At 37.0% G+C, this 12,058-nt stretch overlaps 3 protein-coding genes across 3 annotated transcripts in view; all 3 read right to left on the bottom strand.

The window, feature by feature from the left end:
* Positions 1-2,490: 2,490 nt before the first annotated feature.
* LOC6565828 (NADH dehydrogenase [ubiquinone] flavoprotein 2, mitochondrial) lies at positions 2,491-3,847 on the bottom strand. The gene is made up of 3 exons (XM_001992716.3): positions 3,509-3,847; positions 2,867-3,385; positions 2,491-2,812 (listed from the first exon to the last, which is right to left on the bottom strand). Exons 1-3 carry the CDS (start codon positions 3,545-3,547, stop codon positions 2,642-2,644), a joined length of 729 nt encoding a protein of 242 aa, XP_001992752.1. The 5' UTR covers positions 3,548-3,847; the 3' UTR covers positions 2,491-2,641.
* Positions 3,848-3,970: 123 nt separating this feature from the next.
* Positions 3,971-5,718, bottom strand: LOC6565827 (zinc finger protein ZPR1). The gene is made up of 2 exons (XM_001992715.2): positions 4,939-5,718; positions 3,971-4,762 (listed from the first exon to the last, which is right to left on the bottom strand). The coding sequence occupies exons 1-2, from the start codon at positions 5,624-5,626 to the stop codon at positions 4,068-4,070; spliced, it is 1,383 nt and encodes a 460-aa protein (XP_001992751.1). The 5' UTR covers positions 5,627-5,718; the 3' UTR covers positions 3,971-4,067.
* A 5,598-nt stretch (positions 5,719-11,316) lies between these two features.
* LOC6565826 (neuroglian) overlaps positions 11,317-12,058 on the bottom strand; it is a 35,871-nt gene continuing 35,129 nt past the window's right edge. The window contains exon 7 of the mRNA XM_001992714.2: positions 11,317-11,629. Coding sequence (XP_001992750.1) covers positions 11,388-11,629 — 242 coding nt within the window. The 3' untranslated portion in view covers positions 11,317-11,387. The remainder of the gene's footprint in view (positions 11,630-12,058) is intronic.

Here is a 12,058-nt window from a genome sequence, read left to right as displayed (position 1 = left end):
ATTGCTAATTGTTTGCAGATGTTAAGGTCTACTGCTTTGGAAGATGCTGTCCTATATGAACTAAGTTGGGATATAAGCTTGTCTCATCGATATTGAATATATACAAGTGCAAAATAAGGCTACAATGATGGAAAATGAACGAAAAAAGTACGCTCAGATGATGTTGCAATTCCAAGTTGCTGGTAAAAGTTTCTTTCTTTACCGATACCGATAGCAATGCAATCTGTAGATGCAAATATATGTACAGTGTCTCGCAGTTCAACTGGAACAGCGCCTAGCAAAAAAGTTAATTGCCTGCCATAAACAAATTATTCAATATTTTTCAAAAATTCCAAAGAACTATGGCAGGTACATATATTGGACTACCTAAATGACTATATGACCCCCATAAACTGGGGTTTTCCCACCGGCTAGGTCGGGTTATGTAAAAAAGTACCTTAATTTGTGGTCACATATTATGTGGAACAATGGCGTTGTGGACACCTGGGTGCCATAAAACCCAGATTTTTTACGTCAGGTTGATTATTTTTGGTATAAATAGACCAATCCTTCGTAGTCAGATTAGTTATATCCTGCATCTCGAGTGCAACCAGCCAACAAGGACTATGTGCAAGCGGACTACCATTGAACAACGGAAACTGATCCTGGAACACTTCAGGATTGGATATTCATATCGCCAAATAGCTAAAATGGTAAATCTGAGTACCACAACTGTATTCAATATCATTCGGCGCTTCGTCGACGAAAATCGGATACAGGACAAGGTCAGAAATGCACCAAACAAGATTTTCACCGAGGAGGAGGAGCGGAGGATCATCAGGAAAATAAGGGAAAATCCAAAGCTATCGGCTCCAAAACTGACTCCACAGGTGCAGGATGAAATGGGGAAAAAGTGTAGTGTGGAAACTGTGCGCCGGGTTCTGCGCAAACATGACTTTAATGCCCGAGTACCACGGAAGAAGCCCTTTATAAGCGCCAAAAATAAAGGGACTAGGATGACGTTCGCCAAAACCCACTTGGACAAGGATTTGGAGTTCTGGAACACAGTCATATTTGCAGATGAGCCCAAATTCAACATTTTTGGCTCAGACGGACAAAATTATGTGTGGCGACAGTCCAATACTGAGCTGAGTCCCAAAATCCTAAAGGCAACAGTCAAGCACGACGGAGGAAGTGTCATGGTATGGGCATCTATCTCGGAAGCCGGTGACGGAAATTTTGTGTTTTTTGAAACAACAATGGACAAGAGTGTGTATTTCAATATATTAAAGGAAAATTTACTCCAAAGTGCCAAGAAGCTAGGAATCCGACGTACTTTCCAGTTCTACCACGACAACGACCAGGACAAAAGCCAAGCATAAGTCCGGATTAGTACAGTCCTGGCATATCTGGAACTGCCCCCACATGATAATTCCACAGGCCCAGTCTCCAGACTTAAATGTTATTTAAAATTTGTGGGCTCTGCTGGAAAATAACATCAGGAATCACAAATCCGATCTCAAAAATGCGCTGCTGGATGAGTGGAGCAAAATCAGTCCAGAAACGACCCGGAAGCTGGTATCTTCCATGAATAATAGGTTAAGGGAAGTTATTAAGGCTAAAGGGTATCATACTAAGTATTAACATCCTTATTTAAGTTTTTATACGCCTAATATGTTACTTTTCTAAGACTGTTCCAAAAAAACTTTGACATGTATTTTGGATATGTTTTCAGTTTTTGACTAATTTCAGTTAATTATTTAATATTTTAATAAAAACTGAAGCTTCCTTTTCAAACGTGATATAACATAAAACAAATTGGCATTTAAACATTTTGCGTTTATTGTTTTGTTTAAAAGTTATAGCACTTTAAATATTTTGCTAGGCGCTGTTCCAGTTGAACTGCGAGACACTGTAGATAGGTCGAAGGTTAGGTTAGGTTAGGCGGTTATCAACCAAAAAATTCTTTATATTTTGGTTTTCCTCCGTTCCTCGTGTTAGTATTTTCAAAAGTTTAACCAGCCGGTTGCTTTTATAAAAGTCGCTATCTTGGCTGGTCCTAAGATTGTCATTAGTGACAGAAATGTCAGTGTAAAGTGGCGAAACGTTTCCTAGCAGGTAGCTAGAGGCATATAAATACCTTCTTTATCCATGAGGAGGGGTAGTAATGTTTCTTTTATGGCTAGCTCATCAGCCCTGCAATTGCCTTCAATATTCTGGTGACCAGGCACCCATGCTGGACCATCTTATGTAGAGATTTGCGACAGCTTGTCACCGATATCGAGTTTGCCGATATCGCATTAATGGATTTTATAACCGCCTGGCTGTCAATATATATGTATACTAACATTGCCTAGGCAGATATTTTGTATTTTTAGGCAGTTTAATGCTTCTTTTATAGCTATTACTTCTGCCTGGAAAACATTAAAGTGTTTTGGAAGGCTGAAGGATAGCTGTACACTCAGTTGCTCTGAGTAGATTCCTCCGCCTACGAAAAGATCGAAAGTCGTATTTAAATTAATAGCCTTGTTTTCTTAGGGTTTATTGCATTTGTATCTGCTGTTTGACAATCTGTATTTGTATTTCGTGTGTTGCTCAAGGTGCACCAAGGAGAAAATATGTATGCGTGTACAGTTCAAAGTAAGCTAGGGATCAACTAGGTTTAGAGGCCAGCTTGCAGACCGAAACCGGGACCCTTTGGCTCCTCACTTAGAGAAGTGGGGTTGCCCTTGGGTTCGCTGGCGAAGCGTCCATTCCGTGGTCCGGGAGGAGAGATCTTATCGGCTTTCAGATCGCTCAGAATATCCTGCATATCCTTAGCAGTCAGATCCTCCTGCATGAGACACGTCTTAGCAACTGTATTCGTTATTTAATTTATACTACTTACATAGTAGTCATCATTGATGGACACCATCGGCGCATTGACGCAGGCGCCCAGACACTCAACCTCAGATATGGTGAACTTGTTGTCCTTTGTGGTCTCGCCAACGCCAATGGCCAGCTGCTTCTTGCACTGCTCAAGGATTTCATCGGAGCCGCGCAGCCAGCAGGGCGTTGTGGTGCACACCTGAATATGGTATTTGCCAGTCGGCTTGCGCATAAACATTGTGTAGAAGGTGGCCACCTCGTAGACGCGCATATTGGGCAGGCCGAGAATATCGGCCACCTTGTGCATGGCCGATATGGGTAGCCAGCCGTACTGTCGCTGCGCCAGATCGAGCAACGGTATCATCGCGCCCCGCTTGTGTCCCTCCGGATAGATGCTTAGGATGGCGTCCACACGCTTTTTGTTCTCCGCACTGAACTCGAATGGTATGCTGGGATTATCCTCAGGCGTGTCACGGTGCACGAAGAGATTGTCACTACGCTGTGCACTGCTGGTGGCAATGGTGCGCAGGCTACCCCGCTAGAAAAAATTACATGCATATTGTTAATGTTTTTGTTTTAGTGCAAAAATTACATAACTTGAAACTGTCATCGACTGTTTGCTTGCCAGCGGCTGGCGTTTTTTAATCGCCGCATTACTTACGACAGCGGCCAGCGTTTTTGCAGCACAATTCGAGAGCATATTGAGCTCCTTCAATCAAAAAAACTATGTCTTAAGTTGAATTTAATTGATGTATCGTCAGTGCCTCTGCCAGTGCCCCAACAATTTCGATTGCCTCGGTTTCCAATCAGCTGGAGCTGCTTTGTAGCCTTGCTTATTCGATACCCCGATTTATCGGTTGGGCATTTCACTGGTTAGTTAATCGACTAGCAGCACTCCACTCATGACTTATTATATTAATACGAAAATATTTTTTCGGGTATTGATTGAGCAAGCCTAAGTAAAAATCAGACTGACAATTGAATAAGATAAGTCTTGTTTACAATTATGTTTTGGAATTATCGATGTTATTAAAAATATGTTTTCGATTAGACTACCACTCAATACTTATCGAGTACATAACAGGAATATCGACGAGCGAAGTTTCAAAAGAAAAAGGCAACATCGTTTTGCGAATATTTTATTTTTGGAACATTAGATTAAAGACGCAATGATTTGTTTAGTAAATGCATTCAGGTGCGGTGTATAGCTTGAAAAGCAATCACGCCTCCTGCTCATAGTTCTCAGTTTTCATGTCGTTTAAGCCAAGCTGCTCATTATCGTCGTAGCTGCGCTTGTATCTCTCCACAGTTAGCTTGTCATCGGGCTCGCCGTTGTCGCTGAGCGATTGTACATATGTGTTCCCAGCTGGATCCTCTAGAACCAACGTGATGGAACTTTCCATCTTGAGCACATCGTCGTATTTGTCTAGGAAGCGCTGCATCTGCTGCTTGGAGGGCTCATCGGCAGAATCGTGAAAGAAAGTGCCATCCAGCTGTTCACGCATGGCCACCAGCAGGCCCTCGACGGTCGTGAAGCGGCCACAGAGCGCATGCGGACCCACATCCATGTCCAGTTCGGGTATGGATAAGCTGCACGTTTCCGACTTGAGTACATCGCGCGTCAGATCTTCTTTGCTGGTAATTCGGACAGTGAAGCGGACACCTTCTGGCTCAATGCCGCCACCAGATTTGACTTCATTCGTTTTGTGGCCGCATCTGGAGCAGACGGTGGCCATGATGACCACCTCCTTAAAGTGCGGTATATTCGTCAGTTTCATGTTCGTCTCGCATGGCGACTGGCAGTTCGAGCAATTCGTGGCGAACTGCAACACCTCCCCATGCAGATTCTCAATGGGCCACTCGTCCTCGGCAATGGGTTTCAACAGGTTCTCCTCGTGGTTCTGCTCATAGAGACCTGCGAAATGTCACACACACAAAATCAGTTCCACCAAAAATGTAGACAAGGCATTCAGGGTATACAAAATTGTACATGTAGGTCCATTTGAAAATGATAAGTGATTTCTGTGGTAGTTGTTGTTGTTCACTAGCTAATGGATTTGAACATAAGACACATAATGAATAGGAACGCACCTAGTTGCTCGTTTTGTGCTTGGGTGCGGGTAAAAAAAGACGTTTTCAACTGCGGATCGTTGGCTGGTGCAATTGGATTCTCTATGAAGCTATTGCCGGAGATATCCTCGAGCAGAAGACGAAATGGTTTGGTCAGCTTAGTTAGTTGGCGCAGGCGATCAATGTAATCATCTATGGATGCGGCCTCTGTGGGATGGTCAATGCGACGCTTCTCCTGGTCCTGTGATAGGCCAGTTATGGTTCGTTCAATAATGCCCTCCACGGTTGTCACCTCGCCCTTTTGCGACTGCACGGGTATCTCGAGCTCCACCTCGGGAATTGTAACACTGGAATGATCGGAACGAACGACGCGCCGATTCAGATCCGACAGCTGCTGCACGTCCAGGGCAATGCGCACGCCGCTCTTTTGCATCTCGGATGCAGATTGCATTTCGTTGTTGGCGTAGCCGCAGTGGTCGCACTTGAAGGACATGAGCACCACTTCGCGGAAGAAGGGAATCTTGGTGGGCAGGAGTCGTGTTGTGCCCGATTTGAAGCAGCGCATGCATGCGGACTCTATCTCGACCACTTCTACCGCCTGATCGCCGCTAATGTCCTGAAATATGGGCTCCTGCTGTGCGGTGGCAGATCCCGTGCCACTCGCATCAGCGCTCTCGGCTGCAATTGTTGTGCTGCCCACCGACGACATTGTTGGTCTTCACTTCGACTGATATTGGCAATTAAAAATAAAATGTGTAACTTTTGCCTCACACAACGTGTGGCAACCAGCGAATCTCGATTATTCTGTTGAATTTTATCAACCAGTGCTGGGCAATTTCACTAGTTACTTATGACACTTTGCTGGCTGCAACGATATATTGATGGTTGCAAAGTATCGATTGCTCTTTGACAAAGTTATCGTTGCTTTTTACAATGAATATACGATGTTGTGATGCAGCCGATAGTCTTCGCCTCTTCAATTCCTTGTAACGAATTTCTAGCTTTGGTAGCTTTGTCTGCTGTCTGTTTGCTCACTTTTGTGCACTCAAAAATAATGCTTGAAATAAATAATATCCTCTTTAATTGAATTTGAATTGAATGATTGCAGTTCTAACAGATATATGAACATGAAACGACTCAAGGCAAGCTTCTTCTAAGACTTTCTAATTTAAACATGTTCTTCATATATACAAATTATGAGATTGGTCACCAAACAATAAACAATTATACGACTTTCTTTAGTTTATTTGCATTTCTTTATAGATATACAGAATACAATTTTAATTCGTACTTCACTTTGCTTTTATTTTATTTCTTTCCATCAAATTTTGAGATTTCGCTGCAAATGTTGTTGTTGTACAAGTTTGTATAAGAATTCATTACTTAAGTTTATCTTGATTTGGTAAAATTCAGTTTTCAAAAAGAATTCTAGTTAAGTTTCGCATATTATATTTTGCTTTTCATTAAATAGGCAATTCGGTTAGTTAATTTTCAAATAATTATTAGTTTTGTGGAATTGGATATTGGGCATAAATATTTTGCAGGAATACATTTTTATAGTGCAAAATTGTAAACAGTTTTAGTGTAGTGAACAAAATATACAAACACATAAATTGTCGGGTCAAATCAATATTAATATGTATGTATATACATATATTTATTTAGATTGACTCTTCTGTTTAGGAATCACAGTATTGTGCAAATAATATTATTCCATCTGCTTAAAAACACGTTGTCCTTCCTTCTACATTGCATAATGGCTGCGACTTATTTGGTTAAAAAGTTTTCAGTTATCCTTTTTATTTTTGCTCTTGCAATATTTAACTATTTCCTTGCAAGCAGACACAATACTAACAACTGAATAGAACCCGACCGGCAGTGCAGTTAATTAAATTGTTTTTCCTTTGTGTTCTATCCAAGAATAACGTTATTTGGAAAATCTATCGCTTTAAACTTTCCGCTCGAAACATTTGGCAATTAAATGCATTTTAGAAAGAGCAAGGTATAGAGTCGGCCGCTCCGAGAATGTGCTATATGTTGTTGCACCCTTAATTTTAATGGGAACATATAAAAAATGAGGGAATTTCCATGAATGTTTTGTGTATATATATATATATATATATTTTTTTTTTTGTTTTGATTTAATATTGACTATTTTTGTTAAGAAATCACAATATCTATGCAAAATCTTAAAAATCTGCCTTTATTTATATGTTTTATGTATTTGATGCATGTATAAGTACATATATATTTAAGTATACAAATATACATAAGTAAATGTATTTATATGTGTATCGCTTTATTATGAACTTTAGATCGTTGTCCGCTATACATGTAATTATATGTATAATTATATATATATACATAGACAAATGTATGTATGTGTATAAGTGTATATATATGCTTCATATGTGGCAGCTTATGTAATGTATGTGCCAACGTAAGGACGTTATCCCTATCCTTATTTTCCGTTTAGTATTTTCACTTTCTGACCACCTTTTAATTGTCTTCCTCAAAACTCGCTCATTTGCTTAATTCTCATCTCATTCGTTGGGATATGCGTGGTGTTGCAGGTGTTATGAATTGTTGTTGTGGGTTTCATTATGAGTTTTTTTTTTTGGTCTCCTGGTTTTTATGTTTTGTTTTTGTTTTTTATTTTGGACTGTTTGTTCAAGCTAATTTCATTACATACAAAACATTTTGCTAAAATCTAATTGAAAGAACAACAACAAAATGCTCTTCAGTGCCTAATACCAAACTAATTCAATTTTTTTTTTTATTTTTTTTTTATATAATCTTTTGCAAAAATTTGTCTAAGCAACCCTGTATGTTTATAAAGAAATAATTCGAAGCTTTTAGCCACATAATATACATATACGTTACCATATATGTATGTACATTCATAGCAAATTAAGCAGTGTACATTATACATATATTTTATAGTTTTTTCAATGGGATAACTAGCCGTAGAACTTTACAGCAAGTTCTGCAAGCAGAGCAACTCAATAGCCAAGTGACTTTTATAGCTTCTATTTAAGTATACATATGTATGTATGCATATAATGCACATACTTAAAAAATATACATTGTGTTCAATATGTGTATAATATATATACTTGTATATTATATAATTATTATTATATTTAATAAATATTTAAGATATTGTTAGGCTTTTGTATTTTGTCTTTATTTCATGAAATAATTATAAATAGTTGAATTTATAATCTAATTTAAAAAAAAAAAAACAAATTAAAAATGTTTCAAATGCTGTAGATTTTGGATCATAGATATATATGTCTATCGCTTGCAGTAAAGGCTATTTTGCGGGTATATAATCTAACGTACTTTCAATAAATCGTGTATTGGAACAAAAAGAATGGATTGATCCGAGTGAGATTCTAATTCGGAACTTGTAAAATATGAATGGCAGTTAGTTTCGGTGCCTCAATGGGGCATTTACTGGCTGACTTTGACTTTGTAAATGATAAATCTTTCAATCTTTATTATCGGCTCTAAGCGCAAATATGCTGCGTAAAAAATTCAAATTACCTAATTGCTTTACTTATGGAAATAATTATAAGTAGACAAGAAATTATGTATTTAAATTCATTGTAGGTTTGTAGTAAGTTATACGTATGGAGATATAAACATAGGTTTTCTGCCGATTTAAGTATTACAGAATTGAATTATGCTATGGACGTTTTTCAAAATAAATTAACTTAGGCATATTATAATAATTAGTGCACACATACGAAAAATAAACAATTCAATTATTAAGTTCATTTTTTAACTTTTTGCCATAAATTGTTAGTGTATATATTTTAATATTAAGCTTGCACAAAGTTGCTTGAAATTTATTGTTTTTCGATTATTTCATTATTACTATTTTTTTGTTTTTGTTTTTTGTTTCTTAGAATATTTACTTTGAAAGGCGCAAGCTAAATATTACCATGGATTTCGATTGTTTGACTATTTGATTTGTTTGTTCTATATCAAATATAAGCATATAAATATTTTCATGTTGTAAATTTATAAAAAAAAAAATTGCATCAGTAATTTGATTGCTCAACCAAAATGTCAGTATATCAACTTTCATATACATGTACACTGAACACAAGAAATTTGTATTGCTACACAGTACGAATTTGCAGCAAGCAAACCATTTCATCTCAATGATTTGGACTATATTATTAATAACTATATCATTTCAATTGCAATCATTTGCTGTATTTAAATTGTTCGAAATTATATAATTAACTGTCATAATAAATGTTTTTATTTCAACAGACATTGAAAAATAATTTTGTCTAAATGTAAACTTCATCTTGAGTTAAAGCACACGATCTTCAACAGACATAAAATACATGCAAGTGTTTTATGTTCATATTAATCCATTTTAAGTTCATATTAAATCTCAGAAGATTAAGTAATTGTATTGAAGTTTTTAATTGCATAGCCTTACATTGTTTTTATAAAATATTAGTTATTTGAAAAATATATAAATTTTGTCTATTAAATTTAAATGTATTTATAATTTTCTTTTTTTGCACTTCTTTAGATGGTATACAAAAATTGCGATTGACCGATTTTTTTTTTTAAATTGAAGCCTTTTTTGGAAACTGATATTACAAATTCTGTGTTTTATGTTGACTTCATTAAATAAATGCTTTGTACCAAATGACGAACTCTGTGTGTTTGAGTGCAAAAATGGGTGCAGTGGGTATGGGCACAGTTTGAAAAATATCCAATGTGTTGAAGTTATGCTCCTAACTCGAACCGCATCTATGAAAGATGCTCGAAAAGAAAAGAAACGAAACTGTTGGACAAAAGACTTCATCTTCATTTCAATGATCATCTTCACAATATTCTACATTACTGGAACCTACAGCGAACAATTTGCAAATAAAAGTTAATAAACGTTATTGACGAATGAAGAATGACTTTTACAAATATTGAATGATTATAGCCAATCCATTTGTAGAAATATCTCTGTGTCTTGCCTATGTCGGCAGTGAATTAATTCTTTGGTACAGTCCGTGGAAGAAAATGAATTAATGGGAAAGTATTGATTTTTAAGAAATATATGTTCACTTTTTTTGCATTTGACTGACCGCTTATTATTGCTTGAACACTAGGCGTAAGTGAATTCAAGTTTGCAATTAAAAAATATATTATTATTCCACCAAATTGAGATTCTGATCGCCGATGTTGCAAAGAAATGAGGACATCACACCTATTATCATTACACACAAATAAGTAGCTGCATTACATTTTTGTATTTTCTGATTTACATTCTGTAGTAATAACTAAATTATGTTAGCAATATGAAATAAGTACACACAAATAGGAATGAAAACTTCCTTACGACGATTTCATTTCAATATAATTTTTTGTACATTAATTTGATACCCTTTTACAGGATATTATAGATTTGTGCAGACGTGTGTAACGTTTATAAAAAACCTTTTGTATACCCTTGCAGATGTTATATTAAGTTTGTCGTGAAATTTAAAATTAAAATTTGAATGAAATGTATTCGACCTAATAATGCATACATATTCTTGATCAACATCACTAACAGAGTCTACATAGTCGGTCCTTATCCGTGTCCCTCACTTTTCAAGCTATTTTAATGAATCTTGAATTTATTCTTTTTCGCTGCAGGCAGTGCTGATGTCGGAGTCGGCCGGATTGGATTTTCATGTGAAATAGCTGACATAGGAACAATCGCTTAAGAGATGTGTTTTATGAAAAACTTTTTGTTGACAAAGATTCCCGGACCAATCCCTTTAGTAATCAGTGTTATGCCTCCATAGGATCAATCGGTCCGTTTTTTTTTTTTAAATTTATAAAGAAATTTAGATGTCAGCAACTGGACTCCGATCAATCGATGGCTAAATTTAAAATGAAACTTTACCTTCAAGGGTATATATATCGTATTTGACAAAAGAATTTTTATAAATGAAACATGATTTTACTTGCTGGTGAACGATGAGAACGAAGAGATGCATCAATCTTATATTATTATATATATGCAATATCAATATCGTCAGATATTTAATATGACATCTTTTGAACGTATATAATTTTTTGTGTTGGTTTTCATTACATCGAAGAAGGCGGAGATTATTATTATTATTTTTTTTTTTACATACATAAAAAAGCAATAAACACAAACTTTTTTCAACTGCGCATCTTTGAAAATACAAATTTTTCTCTTTCTCTTTTCACGTTAGTAGACACTTAAAAAGCTTTTGGTTTGCTTACACACATACGCACATACACATACGCACACGCACATACACACACACACATACATACACACACAGACACACACACACGCACACAAACACACATAGACACACACACACAGTCATACATATGTATACAGACACAGAAGTAGTAAATAAACTTGGATGTTGATTTTGAATGCACAAATTGAAAGTAAATGAAGGCAGCTGCCACGCCTCTTAGACGTAGGTGGCAACGGCAGCCGTGCTCGCTGTACCAGCTCCTGCGCCGCCGCCACTGCTGCTGCTGCTGCTGGCGCCAGCTACATTGGCCCCACCACCAACGGCTGAGGCTCCAGCCTGTGCCAGCTGCGGCTGCTGATGCGCCGCAGCGGAGTTGTTCAGCGGCTGTGGGCTAACCGGGGGCTGCAGCTTGCCGGGCACATACTGCCCAATGAAGGATCCGTCCTCAGTGAATTGACCTGTGAATAAAGGAAATTGTTGCGATTACAAATTGCTGAAGTCTTTAGCTGAATGTTGGGTTAAGTGTTTGTTTTAGCCACAACCAACACCAGTTTATGTTTATGTGTGTACATTTGAATTTTGATTGCGTTAGTTCAGTTAGACGCGTTTAGGTGTAAAGATGTAAGTATTATTAAGTATCATATATTATTTTTGGTTGTATGTTGCAGGTTTATTGAGTTAGCCGCTTGATTCATGATTCACGGCCAACGGTGACGATTGATTAGTCGTGCTTATGGCGTATAGTTTTAAGTATTTTTCTTATTGTTTTTTTTTGTTTTTAAATTGGGATGAACTAGGCTCTAACTACTGGGTATGTATATAACCAAAATAACTACATACATTAGCTGCATGCTTCATAAACATTACCTGGTAATTACATCGTACAA

The sequence above is a fragment of the Drosophila grimshawi genome, unplaced genomic scaffold (assembly GCF_018153295.1).
Source record: "Drosophila grimshawi isolate 15287-2541.00 unplaced genomic scaffold, ASM1815329v1 contig_848, whole genome shotgun sequence".
NCBI classification, from domain to species: Eukaryota; Metazoa; Arthropoda; class Insecta; order Diptera; family Drosophilidae; genus Drosophila; species Drosophila grimshawi.
The sequence above is the reverse complement of the archived record's forward strand: the minus strand, read 5'-3'. Positions and strand labels throughout refer to the sequence as shown.